This window comes from Fistularia commersonii, chromosome 5, assembly GCF_037954325.1.
Source record: "Fistularia commersonii isolate RoL2024-O1a breed Wild chromosome 5, RoL_Fcom_v1.0, whole genome shotgun sequence".
In the NCBI taxonomy this organism is placed as follows: Eukaryota; Metazoa; Chordata; class Actinopteri; order Syngnathiformes; family Fistulariidae; genus Fistularia; species Fistularia commersonii.
The window spans coordinates 19,603,920-19,627,647 of record NC_141288.1 but is presented as its reverse complement, the minus strand read 5'-3'; the positions used below and the strand labels follow the sequence as shown (position 1 = coordinate 19,627,647).

The window sequence follows — 23,728 nt, the reverse complement described above, 5'->3', positions numbered from 1 at the left end:
AAAAAAAAAAAAGTCCAATGCATTTCCTCTCCCCCTTCTTTTTTTTTTTTTTTTTTTTCTTTCCTCTGACAGGAGATCAGTTTGAAATATTGCAGTCAGTAATGAAACAGCCACAGTGAGATGTTAGATGAAGGGCTGCGGGCAACAAAACAGAACTATAAGTTCTTGCAGAGGCAGCCAGCTCCTCTCTCTGCGTTGCCATTCACACACTCAGCCTGCGTGTGGCGGGAAACCAGGTCACGGCTGCTCAAAGGATGATGGAAAAGCTCAAATATTCCAAGACTTTACGCCGCTGAATTACAACGCTCTACAAGGGCTGCTGCGAATAAACCACTTACGAGTGAGAAACCTGCCGAACGCGGCGCTAATATCGAAATCTATCCACGCGCGCCTGAAATCCGGAGAGAACAGACGTGTTCGGTTTTAGTCGTGCAACCAAGTGCGGGTGTGATATTTGCGCGACGACAATCGAATTGCAACTTATTCTATTTCGGGAGCAAATATCACATCAGCTAGGTTTTTTTGCACATATATGAAATGCTTAAAAAAATAAGGAGAACGGTAAAAAACACAGATCTGAATGAAGGAAATACTCTGATGGAATATTTTCTTGACATAATTGAATGTGCTGACAACAAAATCACACATAAATGATCAACCATATATATAGATTTGGAGTCACTCTGCAAATGAAAGTGTAAAAACACACTCCAGGCTGATTCATCTTCGATATAACATCCTTAAAACAAGTCCAAATGAATCCGTGTTGCTTCCGAAGCGGTCAGTTTGATTTCACACCAGTATGATTGACTTGGAGTTACATTGTGTTGTTTAAGTGTTCCCTTTATTTTTCGAACAGTACGCGTAACATTGGCCAGTTGACAGCCGACCGCGCGCTCCAGAACGCGGGATAAAACATCCACGCCGCACAGAAGCAGACGGTATTTTCGTTTTGCTGCAGGTGGATCATTTAAACCCGGCTTTTTATTCCCTGAATACGAGCGGGACTGAAACAGACGTTGAGTATTTTTCTTTGAAAGTAACCTTCAACCCAGCGGAGTTCAAAACGTTTTTGTTGCTGGCAAAAATAAAATTTCCTTTTCTCTATACCAGTTCATTGATTTGAAAAATGCGACACATGCTATTTTTATCTACGGCATAAAGGTTAAAAACACCATAGATTAAACGTAATCTTCATTCTAGATGAAGGGTTTCGCAGCTTCCCGTGTTTTCCTTTCAGCGGGAAACAAGTCCAAATGGCTCTTTGAGTGTTTAAAGCTTTCCATTCATTCATTTATTTATTATCTATAGCATTTATCCCGGAATAAAACCCTGACCAGGTCGCCAGTTGATCACAAGGCCCCATATAGAGAAATTCCCCCTCTCAGGTAATAGAGATCGACAACCATTCACTTACTCATTCATAAATCATATACATCATTTTCACCATTTTCATCAGGATACTGGTGGCCCTCAAAGGGCCGCATGGAACCGGAACAGTATAAATGGAACAAAAAGTAATGTAAAATAAATGTAACTACTCCTTATTGTTGAATAACTCTGAATTTATGACTCATTCAAATCCAAAATGTGACATATTTATTTGCATAGATTCTATGCAAAAGCATATTTCACATTTTGCCTTTTACTTCTTGGGCAGTTTGTTGTTTTTCTAGAAGGCTAACTTTAGCATACGGAGCTCCCTGTTTGGTGTCAAAATGAAGATTGGACTTTTTACATTAAAGTAATAATAATAATCTTTGTTATGTTACTTGCAGGAAATTAGAAAAAGGAAAAAAAAAAAAATAACACGTTCATTTATGCCCAGGAATAGGTGCCGGATCCAAAAATTTGACTGAGAGAAGGTTTGAAAAAAATCTGCAGACCAACAGTGCTCCAAAAATGAAGATAATATATTCTACATATAGTACAAAAAAAAAAACAAATTCTCACATGACGTTTTGAGTAAATGTTGGTGTGTATGTCATGCGAGAATACGCTTTTTTTGGAGCACTGTTGGTCTCAAACCTCTACTTGGTTGACATTGAATGATAAAAGACCTAATGTTAGATATTTATATTTAAAAAGTAAAACCTTTCGGGAGTCAACGCATGGGAATGCGCTTTGAAACCCAGCATTTATAGCATTTAGCATTTAGCCCGCGGGAATCAAAATGGCTGTTCAAGATAGACGGTGGACCCTCGGCTTTGGCGTCCTCGCTCCTTCACAGATTTTTTTTTAAAATTCGGTTCTTGCGATCTATCGTTCTTTAACGTTTTTTTTTTTTTTGCAATATTTGAACATTTTTTTCTTTACAAAACAGCCATATTCTATATGATAGAATAGCCAAATTAGAATAGCCAAATTAAACCTAAAATTAATTTTTTGAAATAAATACAATACAAAATCTCCTTTGCTAAACAAACGCGAACTCTCGCTCCTACCGTCGTACCAATGCGACTAGAAGAGGAAATCGAAGAGACGGATCTCACGCTAAAATGACTTCCAGTTATGACAAACACCGCAAGAGCTCTGAAAATATGTTGCAATATCGGTTTGGTCGATCCACTTTTGTACGTTGATTGAAACCATTTTCACGATGTTTCAGAAGGAAACGATGTTTCTGAAGGAAAACAAAGGCAGTAAAGCAGAAGATCCACACAAATTCGAAGATACACACCATCAAAAGTGTTGCAAAGCTCTCATTTGACTTCCATATATAATTTTTATGTACTCTACGTTTAATAGGACTTTTAATTTACTCATTTACTGTACATTTTTATGGTATTTTAGTGTTTATTGTACATTACAATGATCCAAAAGTGTTTAGTGTACTGTTTAAGAGTGTGGGAAGCCTAATCCAGCGGATGGTTGGTCGATAAAGGGTTGAGGGAGATTTGTTGACGATCAATATATCTGGAAATACCATCAAAATGATCAGGTCTTTGCGGAAATTCTCTTTTCGCGGCGGTCGTTGGAACGTAACACCCGCAAAAAGTGAGGCCCCACAATATATCACAATTGTCACACGAGAAATACAATGCAGTGTTCTCTTCGCAGGGTGTATGACTGAAACACACACACACACACACACACACACTTACACTCCATTATACACATATTGGATTTTCCTGTGTTGGGCTCCCAGGACCACCTGAGGGCCCCCACATCACAGGTTTGTTTTCCTGTGTCTGCTCCATCAGAGAGGAGAAGGCCTCATTAGTGTTCGGCCCCCGTCGGGCCCCGGGGCCCCGCAACCCAACCAACCAACCTCCGGTCGCCCCTTGGGCCGGGAGCCCGAAACACAACAAATCACCGAAACAAAAAAAAAAAAAACGTGACCCGGCATCCCTAATGCCCAAATCTTTACACTTCAAAAACACAATTATGCTAATGCCAGGAATCATTTGCCATTCCAACTCTGATTTAATGCGGCCTTTTAGCGGGGAAAGCTAATTAGAGGCTTTAATTAACATGTGCGACACAAACCGAGGAGAAGTGTGAAGGAGCCTGTCGATCACGGAGGAGCGCAGCCAGAGCGGTGGAAGGAAGGGGAGTCTGAAAGCTATGCAAATGAGACCAGGAAGCGCCACGGGGAGGCGTGGATCTCTGCCGCTACGACGCTTTCTGTAAATATCACCGCGACCCGGACACAGAGCGGAGTCATCTCATTAACTCGGACGGGAAGGTGTCGGAGGAGCCGGGCGCGCGGGGGGGGTCAACGCCGATACGACGCGACCCGAGCGGCGAGAGGCGGCCGTCGTTAAACAAGCGGCAAAAACGCCCGGGTTTAAGCCCGTTTCCTGCGAAGCCATTTCTCATTTCGCACCGTCTCCCTCGAGTGCAACTACTTGTTGGACATGTTCTGGGCTCCCGTGTCTGCGCACGCTCCGCGCCGCTGCCTGAATGCAAATGAAAAACTGCATTTCAAAAGCAGCCTGCAGGATTCTTAGCATTAAACAGCCGCATGTGGGCAGGAGAAGCGCCTTCCGGTCCAGTTATTGTGGCGCAACAAGCCGATCGCCCCGCGGTGCTGTCTGAGCGCTGCGGCTACGATAAATTGAGCCGCAGGAAACAATTAAAGCGGAATCAAATATCGGGGGTGAAAATTCCAGAAAAAGAAACGCGACCGTTTGTGCGTTCGGCCTGTATTTCGGGTTTCACGCGCTTCCCCCGCTGCACAGGAAATACACTTTGATGTCCAATTTAGAAACCGTTTAAGCCTTTCCCCGCCTGATATTTTAAAAGCAATTCCTTCAGCGGTGTTAAATAAACAATGCAACAGTTGTGCTACTTCTTCCTGCATTGCCAAAAAAAAAAAAAAAAAAAAAAGGCCGATAAATCACATTTTGCCCCCGATGCAGATTTCCCCGGTTGACGGCCATCGTTTAGCCCCGCGGAAGAAGAAACACGCGAGTGTTTCGCAGCCGTTACGTTTCCTTTTTAAACACAAAACGTAGGACGGCGGTTGGATTACCCGTTTTGAAACCGCAAGGTTCGAGAAGGGACCACGACACGGAAAGCGGAAGAACGCCGAGCGGAGCTCCAGAAACCCCATGTGTTTCACGGGAAATTGTCAATGTGCTGGTTTGACACAGTGATATTTGTCCTTGTGAATTTTTTGTGAACCCGCACATCGTCAGCCTCTTTAAAATAAGTATCAAAGTCAATTTTTGACAAAAATGTTGGTTTTTTTTGGGCCTAAATCAACTCCCTTTTGAAAAACACGACTAGTGAGTATTTTAAGAAGGCAACAATAGCCCACAATGTGTCACACTTTGACATCCCATCCTGCAAAAACTAATTTCAGGGAGATTTAATGCAGCGCACCAAAATTTTATTAACTCATTTCTTATGAATAGGACAAATACAACAAGAACTATGAGTATTTTTAAACAATTTAAACATGTCCTTTCTACCTTTCAATCTTCAAATCACACCTGCCACCTGCATAAAAATATGCCCTTATTTATTTTGCAGGGTCTCTTTGTATTTAAATACCGTTTGTTTTGCAGACTTGAGCAATTTTCCCGACACTTCAAGCTCACAGCACTCAGTGTCAATGAATTTGTTGATTTTACAGGACGTCAGGTCGCAAACAGTAAAACGCACTACACTGTCATTGCTTTTCACCCTTACGATCTGAGGTGAAGCCGGTTTTACATTTTCGATTTTTCTCCTCTGCCGTCTCGCTGAAAACTTTGGCCCCCAAGAAAATTAATAAAAGCACCGCCCGCACCGAAAGCTCATTGGTTTATTTTGCCGAGTAAACCAATCAGGATGCATCATACGTACCGGTCAAATGCATTTCTGCAGACGCTGCTCTGTCAAGACTACTGACATTGTTTGGATGTTTTAAATGAGCAGTTGTCTTTGTTTTCGTACTCTATGAGCACAAAACTGATGCCTTGACGCCGATATCTCACACTCTTTGGCGCCGTGAGCAGAGGCAGCCTGCAGCAAGCGGCTCCCGTCGTAACTTGTAGCTTTGTCTTTTGTTAGTTTGCGTCTTCCTTTTTCTTGTTTTAAATTTTTCTATATTTTTGTTTTTAATTTTAAAGTATTTTGATATTTTTTTTAATAATTTATAATTAATTAATTATTTAAATGATAATTCATTTAGATTAACTTTATAATACTTTTTAAGTATTTTTCTGTATCTGTTCCTGGACAATAACCTTCGCTGCTGTGACTGTTTTTTAAACACTTTCCCAAGCGTGGGATCATTAACGTACGTCACACGTCATCATCTCATATCAGCAACTGTTTTGCGGCGGCGAAGCCTACCTTCTCTCGGACCGCGGCCCGACCGGACGAGGGACCTGACCGAGCATTCGGTACCGAATTGTTACACTTGGGAGTGCTACTTTAAAATTCATGGAAAGAAGTGTCCTGTTTTCGGGCCTGGATGCGGATCGCCGGGTATCGATTGTCCGAGTGTGACCTCTCTCTTGACTCCATACATATAGATACCGTCAATGAATAGTAACCACAAGCGTTAGAAGCGGCCTGGATTGAATCCTTGAATCGGTGATGTAATATATACAGGACACTCTCGCTATAAAACACCGTAAACACGGTAAGGCATGGCTTGTCTTGTCGTGCGTGATACATCAAATCTTGCTCTCAGTCCATAATGGCTAAACTTTGAGCCGCCATCCATCATTTTAAGCATCTTTTGTCATTTATCTCCGAGAGAGGACAGAAAGAGCAATGACGCTCACCTCTGTGTTGAGGGCGATCGGTCTTCCGAAGGGTTCTCCGACTCGGCCGACGCCGCTCTCTCGTGGGATCTCGGCCTGGCGATGAGACGGAAGAGGGGGAGGGTTAAAGAATACGCAACGTGGCGCCCGCATTGTCAACTGTTGCCATCAAGGAAAAAAAAAAAAAAACAAAACATGGAAAAATGGAAATTCGACACTTGAACCTCACATGCAGTACGGTGCAAAAAAAAAAAAAAAAAAAAGTTTTTATTCCGCTTTTTTACTTTTTTCTGTCTACATAGTTATCAAGTTTTTCTTCTAGATCAGGGGTCTAAAACTCATTTTGGTCCGGGGGGCCGGACCGGTAAAATCAAAGTTTTCTTTTGTTTTAGTGTAAAGGAGGTAAACAGGTAAATTCTGAAAACCTTTATATGTAATGAACTGTTCCGATTTAAAAAAAAAAAAAAGATGGATTAATATTAAAAATGAATAAAAAAAAAGAATGGATGAAATTAAACCCTAAAAATATTGTTGAATTAAAAGAGAAATCACTGTGGGAAATATTTGCCTCTAGAATTTATTAGAAAATTGATTGTTCGCATGTATAAGAGGGAGTATAATGTTTACAAGGCTAATGGTGGCTATTCTGGTTATTTAAACAATCGTTTTAATTTTGGCTGCTTTTATTTTGCTATTGTTTTTGTGGGTTTTCTAGAAATAAGGAAAGAAAAGATCATTTTAACAATGTCACCAGATGTTTTTTCATCAAAAAAATCCTTTCGTTTTCAAATTTTGAAGCAAAAAATACATTGCAAAGTTACTCTCTCATTTTTTCTGTGCCCGTTTTTTTTTTTTTTTTAAACCCACAGTATAAAACGCCCAGATGCATGTGAGAAAAACCTGCGGGCCGCACAAACACAAAGATTTGATTTCAGGTACGGGGCTACAAAATATTATTCCGAGGGCCCCTGTTCTAGATGTTATTAATACTCTTTATATATTTTTTTTACATTTTTGGTCTTGTATTTTTTCCATCTTATATCTCTGACCCAGAGATGCTGCTATTTCTGTATTGTTGTTCGATGTCCTGCTTTTTAAGGTTGTTTTTGATTCCTCTGAACCCGAGAGCCGCTATCTCTAAATTTCGTCGCTGTCCATGTAATGACAATAAAAGTCTTGAATCCTCAGGGTTGGAATCATCTGGAGATCACGGCGCTTAAAAAAAAAAAAACAAACAAACCCCGCGAACTGTGAATGACTATCTCGGAGGAGAGCGCTCACATAAACTTAAATCTAATTTAATCGATGCTTTCATCACTTGATTAAATCCTTGTGTTTACTAAGTGTTTTGCTCTTCAGGGCCATGATTAAAAAGGTTATTATTTCATCCAATCTGGGTAATGAACACCGCCATTAGCTCCTATCTAGTTGAATTAACCCAAATTTGATGGAGTATTTGTCATCATTTGCAGCCACCCTGCAAGTGCCAGTCACAGCGCGCGTCTGTCATCACAATGCATCAAATAGGACGCCGTCGACTGAGCGCTCGCCGCCTTAGCAACGCGGCGCGGCGACATTCGTATTCACTCCGGAGCCTCACGCTCAAGGTCAGTGACTGTTAAGTGGTTCTAAGAAATGTTCCTCGCAAATATGAAACGGCGGAAACTTCGCCCGAGGATATTGGAAATAGATGGTGGTGCCTGATGTGAGCTTTGGGAGCCGGGGGAATTTGACTTAAATGCAATTTGGAAACTCTCCCGCTCCCCTGTTTTTCAGCGGAATTTAACATTTTACTCCGTCGATTCGACGTCCGGGAGCGCCGGTCCCCCGGTTGGATCCCCTCCGGGGGCCTTCCGGCGTGGAGTCTCGAACGCGGTCAACTGTGCAAACATGTGAATGACAATACGTCTCTTATATGACGTCCGAATGTGAAGGCGAACGGTTGTTTGTCTGAATATGTGGCCGGTTTGGAGTCGAAACTGAGGGTTTCTGGTGTTCCTGATTGCAGGATGAGCCGTACAGATGAGATTAGTTTGATGTTTGGGGAAACTTTAAGAATCAGAACGCGTACAAAGCTTCACGCTACGATATTGTTTCCATTTTTGTGTCCGAGTCCCGCATTGCAGCAGCGCGGCGTCTCGAGTAAAATCGGATATTTGAAAAATGATCCGTCGCGGTAAGAGCGAGCCAATACTCGTATCCGTCCTGAAAGAGCAATAAACTCCAAGAGAATTTTCATTATGTCAGTAAACAGTGTTTTATACCACTCAGGAAGAAATCAATATAATGTACACAGAGATGAAGTTGGAAAAAAAAAAAAAAAAAAAAGAAAATAATGGTAGTGTTGCAGAGGTTGGCGTCAGAAGGGCCTTTATAGTGAACTTGATTAAAAGAAAATTGCTTTCAAGTGCTCTCGGTAGGCAGGGAGGTTGAGTGGGAGTGCTCCTGAGCTCCGAGCCGGTTGAGTTTTCACCAACCGAGGCTGAGGAAACAAGATGAAGAAACGCTTTGAAAGTGCCTGAGGACAAAGGATGCGAAGGCACCGGTGACACGGAGGAGCAATATCACCGCTGTTATCATTTTCACTGCGTTTCTGTCAAGGTATCACCCCACTGGGCGTCGGGATGGAACCCCTCCGCTCATAAAATGATTGGTTTTCACTCATCAACCGCCGTGGTCTAGATACTATGTTTATACACAGATAGATATATACGCATGCATATACTGTATATCCTTGTAAACAAGCAGTCAACAACATTGTTGCATCTTATTGAAGGATCGCGTCCTGTCACGGGGGGCACAAATGCGTCACACATTTTTATCGTTTTATTTTCTTCATCAAATTTCTCTTGTTTTCTAGCCTCTGCTTGGATTTTCTGACGTTTCTTTGGAATAAATGTAATAGATGAGTCGCCGCGGCTGCCTCGTATTATAGCGGCGCCTTATTGCAGAGCCACATGGAAAGAGAGACCTCGTTCGTTCGTTCATTCGTTTGTTCGTTCGTTCGTTTGTTCGTTCCTTCATTCGTTGATTCGTTCGTTGATTCGTTTGTTGATTCGTTCGTTGATTCATTCGTTCAGAAAGGCCTGTTGGACTTGTACCGGGCACTTTCTTGCCGATTTTCTTGCTGTGCGTCAGAAGCGCTAACCATGCGAGCATGTCTAAAACGACCCAAATCCTTTAAGAAGGCATAAGAGAGAAAATAAAATCTTGATTTTCTGCTGTTAAGCATTCACCTGACAGGAGTGTCAGACCGACCGGGGTCTTTAATTTGGAAGCTGTCAGATTTGTGTAATTTATTCCTCCACGAATTGGAAACGACATCAGGAGATCAAAATGCTGTCCCTGATTAGCATGAAACGTTCGGCTAATTGGCTTTTAAAGGGTGCGGCGTGCGCGCGTGAAGCATCTCGCCGCGCCGGCTTCAAGCTGACTGACTTTGTCGGGAAGGTGTTCCTAGGGTGAAGCGGTTGCCCTCCTTTTTCGTCGTCGAACACGTCAACGGGAATCCATTAGCGAGCAGGGCGAGAAGCGCGACTAAACAAATTCGTGCCGTACCGAATTTCCGCTCACCCCGGCCTTTAACCTCGAGGAGAACGGCTTTGCCTCTTCCCTCGGATTGGGGATTTCTTATTCCAACCCATAGAGATCTCATTTCAGACTAGGACCGCGCAGGATGTCGCACTAAGTTGGCATCAGACGGAGCATGTAGCCCGAAGACGGGCGGCGGCAGATAGGGGCCGGGGACGCTCGGATGGGCGAAATCCCCCGGTCTGACAAACTCATCCCGCGCAATCGATGGCCGCTGTGACAACAGCCCCTCTCGTCACAGGCCGGGGAACAAGCTGTTGTGAAGGTCTGAGAATGGAAGATAGACCCCGGAGGGGAGCTTGATTTACGAGCCCCAGTCAAGACGGAGGCACAGTCGCCCACGTACTGTAGACGGCCTTCTTGCCTCATCAGTCTTCTCCTCCCTGCCTGCCTGCCGCCACACCTGTCCTCCTTCCAGTGTTTGTTTGCCTGCCTGCTGACAGGAGGAATAAGCTAAAATGACACACCACCCCGGAAAAAAAACGCTGCCGCGCTCTCGGCTTTTCGCCCCCCCCCCCCCGGATCCGGGACGGTGAAAGTCCCGGATGTCGCCTTTTGGTTCCTTCGTCTTTTGAATGTCGCCGTGGCGCGGGCGGGCGGGGGGGGGGGCTTGTCCATTTAAATAACGGAATCGGACGGTTCATTTATCACGTCGCGTGGGAAGATACCACCCGGGGGGGGGCGGAGGGGGGAACGAGTGACACTCGGTCGATAAGCCGCGGCGCAACAGAAGCCGAGGTAGGAAACGCGACGCTGTCACGGGGGATTGTTCTGGCATCTGTCACGGCAGAAGTACTTTACCAACTTCTTTCTGAGTGTACACAATCCACACTTTGTTCACGGACCACAGTAGCCGTTATAAAGCTCTAAGTACTTTTGAAAGTGGGCCAGCTGGACTTTTAGACGAGTATAGATTTTTTTTTTTTTTTTTTCTATTGCCGGCCGGTCACGACGGAATCGTTTTCCGTCCTCGGACGACGACGATTGTTTTCGCCGTGACTTGCGGTTTAAATAAGCGGGGAGAAGCCCGTTTCGCAATTTCCCGGGCCTGACGAGATACGAGATCTATCAAATCCGACACAATGCCGGATTTTTGCGCAAACGGATGACGGACGGATGAACTATTCCGGTTTGGAAGTTCGGAGATTTGAATTGTTCGCGGCTGAGTTCTACAGACCCTCCTCCGTCAAGGCCTCAAAGCGTCTATCAACCTAAAAGAGAAAACAGACTCACGAAACCCGCGATCCCCAAAAAAGATGGGGATCAGGGCGTAACGACACCGTCGTCGGTTGGATGCGTCCCCGGGTTCTGAGGGTCAAGGTCTCAAACTTCATCGCAGGAAAAAGAAGAACTACCGAAGATGAACCGTCTTGGTTTAGTCCCTCTTGGAATTGTTCGCCCGCTGCTTGACTGAAGAGTCGGTCGGTTAACGTCCCCAAACATTTATGTCATGTTAAATTCTACATCCACTAGATGTAGGCCGCACCTAATTTTCATAAGTAAAAAGGAAATTGTGCATAAATAAGCCGCGCTTTTCCCTGTTCAAACATGAGATATTAACGCAGCGAGACGTTACAGGAAAGAGTATCATCTACAAAAGCGAATGGTTTTTCAGAACAGGTGCCGAACTTTCGTGCAGCAGCTCTATTTCCGTTTCCGACAGCCGGACTGATCGCTTCCAGTGTGAAAGCTGCATCAAATGCATTTCTACACGTCTGTTTCACGTGTGCGCAAATAGTGCAAAATAGCTGAGCTGAAGAATTTTCGTAAAAATGCCACTGGGTTTGTCGAAACAGTTTCATTTTTCCAATTTGACCGTGTTGGCCGAAGGAAGCTACTGTAATTACCCTATAAAAATCAATAAATTAGAAAAGCCACAATTCTCCAGGGGTATGAAATAAGTCTTATATGTCTTATATGTTATAAGTCGTGACTTATATGTCGGAATATACGATACTTGATTTTTAAAATTTTGCATATGGAAAATGTCTATAGAAAATGAGGCGAGTGTCCATACAGGAGTTTGATTGCACGTTCTGTAGAATTTTCTTTTTTTTAATTAATTCACGACCATTCACTCATTCATTCACATGTCACATTGAGAGAAAACAATTCACTCTCATTCAGTCGTCATGTAGTCAAAAAACAATTCACTCATTCGCTTGCATAACATATAGCATATAGAGAAAACCATTTTATCATCATGTAGTCATGCACATGTAAAGTAATTCATTCATTCAGCGCTCATATAGAGAGAATAATTCACTCTCATTCATTCATTCATCATGTAAAAACAAAACCGTTCACGTAAAAAGCCAAACGACATTCGCTCATTCAGTCAGATTTCACACAGAGACAACATTCACTCAGTCATTCATATCACATATATAAACAACCATTCATTCATGAAGTAGTGACGCACAAACATACACTCATTCATTCACATGTCATACAGAGAGAAACAATTTACTCTCATTCATGTAAAAACACAACCATTCATTCTTTCATTCACATAAAAAGCCACACAACTATTCACTCATTCATATAGAGACAACATTCATTCATTCATTCACATGTCATACAGAGACAATTCACTCTTTCATTCACTCATCATGTAAAAACACAACCATTCACTCTTTCATTCACACTTCATATAGAAACAACCATTCATTCATTCATTCACTCGTCATATAAAGAGAACAATTTACTCTCGTTCACTCATTATGTAAAAACAAAACCATTCACGCTTTCATTCAGATTCACTCATTTATTCACGTGACACACTCATGAAGCAGCGACATGCGACCGTTCATTCACACGTCACATGAAGACAAGAATTCACTTTCCTTCACAGCTCAAAGAAACAACCATTCATTCATTCATTCATTCATTCAATCACATGTCATATAGAGAGAAAAATTCACTCTCATTCATTCATCATGTGATGTCATTCACATTTTTCTCAGGCGTCATATTCATTCACTCATTCATTCACACATCATATAGTCAATATATAGCCATGTCATATAAAGACACGTGACATCTGGATCATGTGTGGGAGGACTCTGGAGATCCTTCAGGACCCCCAAGGGGACACAGGGAGAGCGTGGAGACCCCACGCTTGGAAGACCCTGCTTCAGTGATTCGCAATTTATTTCCACACTCGCCTGCACGCCGTCGCGCGCGCCGCTTAATTCCGACGAACGCGAGATCCCATTTATTTCTGCCCGTTTCATTCCGTGTCACATTTTCTCGCGAGAAAAGAAAATAATTCAGCTCCGTTCCCGGTTACCGCCGCTCTAAACCGAGCGAATCCAAGCAAAGGTTTGAACCGCGCTCGTTCTCGGCGACGCGGATCCATCAGTCGCGGCGTAAATCTGTCATGAAATGATTTCAAATGAGGGGTCTTTTGTTTGTTGCGCATCGCGTAACTTTACAATATTCCTATTTGGGTCACGATTCCCACCCCGAAGACCTCCCGACGTATAGTTGTCTCTCTAATTTATGGAGCCGCTGTGGAGCGAGCGAAGACACCCTGCCTCCGTTTCTCCCGAGCCGTATCAATATTCATGGGTCTGCCGGGTGCGTTTGTGCGATGACTGTCTCATTAGCCTTTGATTCCTTTGCGCGAGGCCTGTCAGAGAGCTGCGGCGCCGACAACAGAGCGCCGTTTGAAGTGCAGAGAGAACAGCTGCTTGCATTGATCTCCATATACTTTCTCTGCCATCCGCACGTACACAGATGCTGCCCACAGGCGCATGAATACATGCATCTACCGGCGGCCGACGCTTACCGCCGTCCAACCCGAGCTGGGAGTGCGACGCCTCACGCCGCTATTAAATATGTAGCGCGATCGTACGTGACGTATGCGGCTCCAGATACTCATCCGGGCTTTAGTTATCTCGCGTTTGGACTGTTGCAACTCCCTCCTTGCCGGTGGCCCGGCGGTGACCATACTGGCTTCCGAGCTGCCGATCCGACCGGTCTCGGCTCTTCTCCGTCTCGGCTCCTCGATGGTGGAACCAACGACCGAAAAAGGTCAGAACGGCCGGGGTCGCCGCCCATGTTTCGCCGTGAGCTGGAAACTTACCTCTTCAACGAGCACTAACCTACTAATCGCAAAAAAAAAACAAAAAAAACAAAGAAATGAATGTATGTATGTAAATGGTTCTGAGATGGCTATTTGGTTGAGTGGTCACTTCTGACTTCTGGTACTTTGCATCTTCGGTGACTAAATCGCACTTTTTGTCAATCGCTTTGGATAAAAGCGTCTGCAAAATGACTGTAATGTAAAGTAATGTAATGCGTTGAGAAATCATGTGTTAAATAATAATAATGATGTGATTTTTTTTTTTTTTTTTTTAAACAGCCGGGTCTTCTATCTGCCTATTTAGTGATATTTAACAATAGCAGAAGAGGCAGGAAATACACATTGTGAGGTACGAGCACGCAAAAAGGTGAAGTTTTCCCGTGGATAAAGTACATGACGTGACGTGGTGAATAAATAAATAAGTGATGCACGATATTAAAATTTGAAAGAGCTGTTTGTTTTTTTTTTATTAAAAAAAAAAGGCACCACTTTACAACTTGAAGTCCTTTTAAACGATTTCAACGAACAAGCGGTCGTGGTTTTGAGAGTCTCCTCTTTGCGGGGAGGGAGAAGAGCCGGTCGGCTTTGTATGACATCATGACATCTGCGTGATTCCCCCGCACAAAGACACTGCGCCAGTCCGCTCAATAACTCCCGCCCGGCGCAAAGATCGGGCTGGAAATGAAGACGGCCAGCTCGGCCGGAGTATCAACCCCCCCCCCCCCCCTCCCGGGAGCAGGTTAGCGGATCGATACGGCCAATGTGCCCGATAACATTAACCCGCGCGTAATGGCGCTAATGAAGAGAGAAGTTGACGGATCCGGAGTTCCACTGCTGTCTGGGGAGAAGCTGCGCCTTCAACCGGAATCGCCTTTTCCAAAAAAAAAAAACGCCTTTTCTGACAAACAGCCAATCCGCACCGCATGTATTATTTAAAGGGAGGCGCGCATCGCCTCGGTTGCGGGGAGGGAGCGCGCAAAGGAGCGGGCGTTGAGGCATTTTGGAAAGACGGGACTCGACGCAAAGTTATTCTTCGCAGGAAAGAGGAAACTTCACCTCGGCAACGTTTTGTTATTTGGGTCCAAACACACACACACACACACAGATGGAACCAGACAGCAACCTGCTGCGGAAAGGCATCACGAATGTGTGCGCGGTCCTGCAAAACACACACACACACACATGCAGAACCCTTAACCGAAAGAGCGGTGCGCAAAGGCTGCCGGTCCACCGCCCGGATGGGGGGAGAAGAAGAAACCTACCCCGTCTCGGCTTGAACTTTTCCGCGGGGCCGCCGGGTCGGAGGGGCGCTGGACCTCCGTTCCTCTCCGCTTCTTCTTCTTCTTCTTCTTCTTCTTCTCCCTCCGCTGTGGGATGGAGAGGTCGGAGGATGAGCTTCTCCTCCGCCGCCTCTGGCTCTCTGTGCCGCTGCTTCAGCCCCCTCTCACTATCATACCTCCCCCCCTTCGCTCCCCTCCTCTTTTTTTTTTTTTTTACTCCTCCCACTTTCTAACCTGCTCCCCTCCTCGTCCGCCCTTCCCGAACTCGACTTCATCGTTTCCATGAAACCCCATCGACTCGTCTGCGGAGGTACGAGATTAATTCTCGTCAAAATCCGCAACTCCTCCCTTTAAAACCCCGTCAACGCGAAGACGCGGAGCGGAAAAACGCCACCGATATCGGTTTTTGATCGACATGACGAGGAATCCCTGTGTTAACGTCGGTTCTGGTGGGTGGAGAAAAGGTCAAAGGTGGCTGAGGTTCCCCTCGCACACCTGCAGGCCCCCCCCCACCTCCCACACCGAGAGCTAAGTGTTACGTGAAGCGCCGCGGTTACACTTCGCCGGCTCCCCGCCGACCCCTTTTCTGTTTTTAAGTCGAGAGATAAGCGTCGGATGACGGGCCGGCGGATTCCACCGCGCCGCCTGCCGCCGAGTCTTCATCGCCCTCTCTCTTTCTCTCTCTCGGTCTTTTTTCCTCCCCCCCCCCCCCCTCTTCTCCCGCCGAGAGCCCACCACTGTCTCTGCCCTGTTTCCATAGTGACACTTTCCCCGACTCCGGCTCCACATAATCAAGTGAACGGGATGCGGATGAGGGGAAGGAGGAGGGTGGGGGGACCAGGAGTGAGGTGTTGGCTGGAGGGTTTTGGGGGGGAGGAATGAAGGAGGAGAGAAAATCAGGAAAAAAAAAAAGGGGGAGCAAACAATGAAAGATAAAGGAGCAAACAGTGAATAAGGAGAGCGTCAATAATGGCTGGTTTGTCAGAGGCAAACAGTGTTTGGAGCTCCGCCGCGGCCCCGGCCTGGAAAAGGGTGCAGGTCTGGAGTCGGGTTCGGGTCTGGAGTCGGGTTCGGGTCTGGAGTCGGGTTCGGGTCTGGTCTCAAATAATTACCGCGCTCATCGAGCAACCAGGCGGCCACTTTTGTGACGCTGCTCCCACCGGAGCAGAGGTGAATTACAGGATTAGATTTGAGCTATTTGAATATTGACGCGGCTAGTGTGTGTGTGTGTGTGTGTGTGTGTGTGTGTGTCAGGCGGAGATGCTGTCGACCTTCTGGAGTAAAAGGGCTGTGCGGGCTGGAGACAAACGGTGACTCGGCCAGCCTCGGGTCTCCAGAGGACGGAGGCCGCGGGCGTCGGGCAACAGCCGGAGGAACGGCGAAACGGGTGCCGGGATCCTCAACTTGTGCAACCTCGCCGTCTTCTTCTGGCTATATTTTAAATCCGGCGATATTCCCGCGCGTGCACGTGTCCGCAGACCACCTGTCTCGTGAACGTGAGGGTGAGGCTTCACACATTTGTCAGATGATGGCAGGAGTTGTCGGGGTGTTTGTGTTTACATCCGTCGCCGCTTTAGCACGCGGCTTCTTGTCTCGTCCGAGGTCGAACATGGCCGAGCCGGAGTTCCAACGGAACTTCATTCCCGGTGTCGCCCCGGGCGTTCCGCTCGTTCTTCTGATCGGGTTCGATGAAGACCTTCAACGGTCCGGACCTGTGAATGAAAGGACGAAAAGGTTGAACGTCTCCATATCGCGTATTAGCATAGCAACATGCTATCATGCCATTCGCCATTCGAGCTCATCTCAGTTTGTTTTTCAAGTAGCATTTCCTGCGAGGTTGTTAGCATCCCGATGCTAGCTGTGATAGCGCATCGTGCGGTGGAGCGGGGAGGCCGCGCCGAACGACGGTCGTTCGGCAAAAACGAGCCTTTTTGCCGCCGGCTTCCCGTGTTCTCTCCGGGCGCGGCGTCTCCAGGAAGGACATATTGTTGCGTCTCGTCATTTCCCGGAATTAATCACAGCTGAATGAGATTTACCGCGGAGAGACGCTCCTTCCTGCGTGATCAATGAGCGCCGGCGATGTGCCTTGTGAACTTTCTAATTCTCTATCGATCCCGGGGCTGTTGTGTTACCTCCCGTCTCTCCCGCCGGCAAGGTCAGCCGCTCGCCGACACGGTAGATTTAGAGCGGTGATTAAAGAGACGCCTCTGCCATGCAGACGCCGGGGGTGGCGAGGACGTAACGGCCAATGGGAGGCTCCGATACTGCGATACTACACCCGCCGGCATCAGGTAAGAGCACGTAAAGAGCTCTTTATTCGTGCTGCGGCGCCACCTTGGGGAAAAGGGCAGCGTATGCGCCGACATTTGCATAAATGCTTCTTTTCTTCGCGCAAAAAACATCCGATATACTATAATTGCGCTCGATTCTAAGCAGTATTTTCCAAAGTACTCGAAGGAGCTTTACCCACTGCTGCGCAAACAAGTCTGAATTAGCTTTTTCCAAATGGATCGTCGATAACACTTACAATTTTACAACGGAATAAACGGATTTGAATTTACACGCCACGCGCACGTCTTATCTGATTATCAGCCAGAATTAATCAAACGGGGTTTTTCGGACGGCGGCGGTTTACGTGTATTTCGGGGCACAAAAAAAACGCCATCCTCATTTCCATTCCCGGCCCCCTCGTAATTCCGACCGCGGCCGAGCTTACGGCGTTGATCTCGACGCTTTAACATACGGCGCGGAAAAGCGCCCAGATTTCTCTCTCCATTAGAGCCAAATTGGATATCGGGTTTCCCCCCCCCCTCGAACCGCCACGTTTGCAGCAACTTTGTCATCCAATTTGGCGACGGCGCCGCCCGTGAGAGTACAAGCCGGCCGAGCGCAAACTTGTCGGGAAGATTTATGTCTCTCTAACTCTAAATCCCAATCTCAGCCTGTTAGGTATCCCCGGCTTTAGTTTAGTTGGCGGTGTGATTGACAGCCGCCTGATTGGGGAGCTGCGGATTTCTTTGCCCTCAAGTCAGATTCTGGAGGGATTCAACCAATTACTGCTCAAGGGCATCTAGACACGGTGCAGGGCGCTGACACCGGCGCCGCTCGTGCTCTAACCCCTCACGGCCACGTGCACGGATGAGGGTGCGGCCAGATGCTCGGAGACGGAGGAGGTGAGGATTCCGGCGGCGCCGTCGGTGCCGGCGGGTTATTTCTCGTATTTCGGCGGGGGGGGACGTCGGTTCAAACAAAACGAGACCGGCGACATCGGTGGCGTCCGTTCCGCTCCGAGCGTCACCTCCAGCTTTCCTTCATCGCCGGCGACGAGCAACCATATTTATCCGGCTTTTTCGCCCGTTAATATCCTGCCTCTGGGTTTGGGTCGGCTCACGTTGATGCCATCGCAGTTCGTTTACCGGAAAAGACAGAGTGATTAAAGGCTAAATATAATTCGGCGCTAATTGGAACAGCAAAACGAATTATTTGTGAAAGGAGAGCTCACATGAAACCGCAGCCGGTTTGATCTGCGCTCGAACGGGAGGCTGCCGCGGTTTAAGGTGGAGATGGTCGGTCGCAGGTCGGTATTTTTAGGCAGGTTGGTAGGCGGGAGAATGGTGAGGTAGCTAGCATCAAATTGTGAACTTGAAAAAAATAAAATTGAAAATAAATTATAAAAAAAAAAAAATGAATCGGGAAAACAATTAATTCATTGCAAAGAAAATAAAATAAAATAAAATAAAATAACATATATTAAAAAAATAAAATAACATGCATTAAACAAATAAAATGAATGAATATGTATATGTATAAATCAATTACTGGACAGACTAGTAAGACAGGGAGTATGGTTGGTGGGCTGGGGGAAGGTGTTTGCAAGCGGGTTGGTAGGCAGACGGATGGGTGGTTAGTTAGGCAGTTTGGCGGGTAGGTAGGTAGGTAGGTTGGTGGCAATTAGGTAGGTAGGTAGGTTGGTGGCAATTAGGTAGGTTGGTTGGTAGGATCTTGTTGAGGCAAAGGGATAAACCAGGGTCTCAGCCATATTCTGTGTTCTCTACATCCATGTCGCGAGGGGGATCTGTTCATCTCAGCAAGGAGATTTTCATGTTGTATTGATCGGTGATCGGTGATCGCTTTTGTATTTGGCGGTTAAATTCCAACACATGCTGAAACTACTTTAATTCCGAGTTGAATCATCATGTGGATTCTACAGATTTAAGTTTGTTCGGTGCTCTTTGTATTTTGTTACACTGATATTGCAGGCTGTTGCTATATGCACTGTATTATAGTGACTGTGTGTGTGTGCGTGTGTGTGTGTGTGTGTGTGTGTGTCTCTCCATGAGTTTGGGAAAGACTCACGTTGGGAGACCAGACATCTTCTTGTAAATGATGTCTTTCATCTCTTGACTTCAGATGTGGCTGTCACCCCCTTCCATTATGCAGCAGAATGAAGTGTGACACACGAGACAGACTGTGTGAGAACAAAGGGAGTCACAAACACACACACACACACACACACACACACAAATATACAGGACTTGTTATAATCGCAAAACCTGAGAAAGAAATGACACATTTTTAGCGAAACCTTGCGAGGTGCAATTCCCGGACAGATAATCCGCGGATGTTTAGCCGTGGAAAATGAATGAGCAACACTCGGCTCCCTCAACAAGCCGGCGCGTTGCCCTTGAGGAAGCCACTTAAAGCCCAAATCGCTTCAGTGGAGCTGCTCAGAGGGCGAGTGAATGTCTGCATGAATTTAAAGCACAAGTCTAGATTAAAGAAAAAAAAAAAAAAAAGCCTCTCCTGCAATATATTTTTGGAGAGAAATCTAAATCCGGCGACTGGTTTGAGTAAAGCCTACATGGGTCCTCGCGAAATTAAAGCGTGATAGAGAAGGATTTTTACGTCTTAGGGTCACACGGCCGAGCGTGCTGGCATCGGATAGCCCCGATCCCGGTGTAATCCCCCTCGCTGCTCCCAGGGACAGCAGGCGGCGGGTTGAAAACGCCTTTTCGTCGTAAGAGGACCGCAGGAGGTCTCTGGTTCTCCACATGTGTGCGCGAGGTCTTCCGTTTCCACCGTCCAAAAACAAGAATAAGGCGCGAGTGAATAGTTTGCATTCCTTTATATGACAGGAATGGAAGAGAGAACGGTTTCATGTCTCATTTTTTTGTGTAAATGAATGAATGAATGCATTAATGTCTATATGGCACGTAAATGAATGAGTGAATGAAATCATGTCTCTAAGTAGTGAGTGAATGAATGCGTGAAAGGTTTAATTTCTCTATTTTCTGTGTAAATGAACGCGTGAATGTCGTTTTTCTATTTGTTGTGTGTGAATGAATGAGTGAATGGAATAATGTCTCTATTTGGTAAATGAATGAGTGAATGGATTAATGTCTATTTTTGTCTTGCAAATGAATGAGTGAATGAAATCATGTCTCGAAGTGGTGTGTGAATGAATGAGTGAATGGTTTAATTTTTTGTGTAAATGAATGAGTGAATGTCGAATGTCTATTCGTGGTGTATGAATGACTGGGTGAATGGTTTAATGTCTTTATAGTGAGTGCATGAATGTGTGAATGGATTAATGTCTATATGGCGTGTAAATGAATGGTTGAATAAAATCATGTCTCTAAGTAGTGAGTGAATGAATGAGTGAGCGGTTTGATTTCTCTATTTTCTGTGTAAATGAATATGTGAATGTCGAATGTCTATTTGTTGTGTGTGAATGAATGAGTGAATGGTTTAATGTTTCTATTGTGAGTGCATGAATGAGTGAGTGGATTAATGTCTCTAAGTAGTGAGTGAATGAATAAGTGAACGGTTTAATTTCTCTATTTTCTGTGTAAATGAACGCGTGAATGTCGTTTATCTATTTGTTGTGAGTGAATGAATGAGTGAATGGAATAATGTCTCTATATAGTAAATGAATGAGTGAATGGATTAATGTCTATTTTTGTCTTCCAAATGAATGAGTGGATGAAATCATATCTCTTAGTGATGCGTGAATGAATGAGTGAATGGTTTAGTCACTCTATTTTTTATGTCAACGAATGCGTGAATGTCGTATGTCTATTTGTGGTGTGTGTGTGAATGAATGAGTGAATGGTTTAATGTCTCTATAGTGAGTGCATGAATGTGTGAATGAATGAGTGAATGGTTTAATGTCTCTCTAAGAGTGAAAAGTCTCCACGTGTGATCGAAGCTTCCTCCGGGATCGTCTGCAGCCTCCACGACCACGCTAGCGGGATTAGCGGTGCAGCTAATGAGTGAATATCAAATACATGAATGTCTTCAAACTCAACAAACTCAGCAACAGCTGCTTTGAGTCCAGTTAATAGATCTCGGCAGTAGATGTGCGGTCTTGACATGGCAGCTGGACTAGATCCCCCCTTTTTTTTTTAATTTTTGATGCATCTTTTCATAAGATGCAGATCTTCCCCTTGATGAACGATGAAACATTGACCAGAATATTCAGGCCGTGGTTCTACAATGACTCAGGCGCCTGTTGCGCTCGCAATAAACCCCCACCGGTGATTTTATTTCGATTTTCCCGAGTTTTGAAGCAATATCGGGAACAGCTAGACAGAACAGTAATGTTGATTTAATTTAAAACCTGGGAAGTTAGCTGTCGCACAGCTGTTTACCCCCCCCCATTAATAAACTCGCTGTTGACTTTATGGTGTCTTTCAACTCCCTAGAAAACAATGCAAATACAATCCTGAACTCGCAAACTACTTTAGTGACGAGCTGAGTCGCCCCTCGGTGACTCACTCCGTCCTCCCCGGTTTCGTTCGCCGCGCCTCTGAGACTCTGGCGCACAGCCGTCCCTTCAAGCGTGGCATTTTCACCGCTGCCGTCCGGGGAGGGTGAGACGGAGAGCGAGGAACATCGGCGTCTCGGAGAGGAGGAGCTGCGAAGGGAAATTCGGGAGACAAAATAAGAGGTGAATAAAGGGGATATAAACATGAAGGAACGGTCCCTCATCCCCCCTGAACTTCATTTGATGTCTCACTGCGGTGTTTATTCCTGTCCAAATGTCAATTTTCTCATAATTACTTTTAATTATCAACGTTATCGTCTGTGGAGGTTCTCCGTCATGCGGGTCACGATCCGTTCTGGTAAAAATCTTCTTTTCGTAGCACCGGGATTCGAATTTTTTTCTCCTTGAAGACTGTCGCAGGTTTCCGCTACGAGATATCTGGATTCGGGCGTTGGCCGTTGGGTGAAGGTCCAAGGCGAGATGGCGAGTCGTGTCGATGAGGGCGTGATTGTATGAATTACGGGTGACTCGCCTGATTTGGATCTGAATAGGCGATTGTGCGGATTAGCATCACCTAGCAGCGATATCTTGGAAACTCCCCTTGGTCCGATAGAACTGAGGAACATCCTCGAGGAGAAGAACCAAGTCCAGTTGCCGCGACAAGATTACCGATTTTTCCGGACTACAAACCGCCTTTTTTTTCCCCCACCCTCTTAAAAAATAATGTGGCTAATTCATGGATTTTTTTGGGCTGACCAGCTTCACGCAGCAAAAACGTTTAGCCTCGTCACATCGGACCGATTAAAATTCATGTTCAACTCTCTATATATATGATAAATAACACAATTCTTTGTGTCATTTATTATCAATCTTTTTTTATCGTTTACAAGCACTGTTTGGAAAAAAGCATTTCCAGTCCGTTAAAAAAAAAGTATCTGTGTAACATCTTTCTGTGTAAATATCTTGGTTGTAACGTGGGCACTTGCAGCCTATACGTGTACACGTATATTTACTTATATTATATTGAGGTGCGCTCAATAGTCCGGAATTTAGGGAACACAATGATGTCGCCAAGAGATGTAAATTCTTATCATGCTCCAAAATAATTTTGGTGTGCTTATGTCGCTTCCAGTGGAAAATGAGGAGAATGCCATGTTGCCGATCTGACTCAGAATCAGAAATACTTTATCCATTACTCCTTATCTATTTTATTCTTGTCATTGCGATTGTCACTCTATCCATATTGTCGTTTAGTTCCGGTTGTGTATTTTTCACCCTTACTGTTCCTTTATGTTGTCCATTATAATCCCTTTATGTTGTTGCTGTTGTCTATTTATCAATTGATGTCTCGCTATCTTCTATTTATATTTATATTCATAATTTTGGATTTAATTTGACTTTTTTTTTTGACATTATAACCGTTTCCCTGCTTATTGATCCTTATGGGGATCAATAAAGTGTATCTTATCTTATCTTAGCTTTTTTGACCTCGGAGTGAATATCGAGGACTAACTTTAATGCATTTGCTGGAAGTCGGTTGCTTTTTTCTTTAATTCAAAACTCCACATACGTCAAAAATATGGGCGCCTGTGAACGGCGCGTCTGTGAACGGCACGCCAATGAACTGACTATTCCAAATGGCGGACATTCGTCCCACGGTTGCTACGTCGAGGGCATTTCAGCTAATACAAGCAGCGGCGCTTATGCCGATCGCGAAACGAGTGGAAAAGTCAATGCGGAAAATCTATAGTACAGGAAAGAGACGGCGTTAAACTGACATTTGCATGAGGGCGGAGAT

The 23,728-nt window shown here is 45.2% G+C and overlaps 1 protein-coding gene across 2 annotated transcripts in view; it reads right to left on the bottom strand.

Annotated features, from left to right (window-relative positions):
* Nucleotides 1-13,935, bottom strand: part of LOC147234298 (uncharacterized) — a 58,896-nt gene extending 44,961 nt beyond the window's left edge. For both annotated transcript variants that reach the window (XM_086147190.1, XM_086147189.1), the window contains exon 1: nucleotides 6,225-13,935. In XM_086147190.1, the coding sequence (XP_086003316.1) occupies nucleotides 6,225-6,356 (132 nt within the window). In that variant the 5' untranslated portion in view covers nucleotides 6,357-13,935. The remainder of the gene's footprint in view (nucleotides 1-6,224) is intronic.
* Between the last annotated feature and the right edge of the window lie 9,793 nt (nucleotides 13,936-23,728).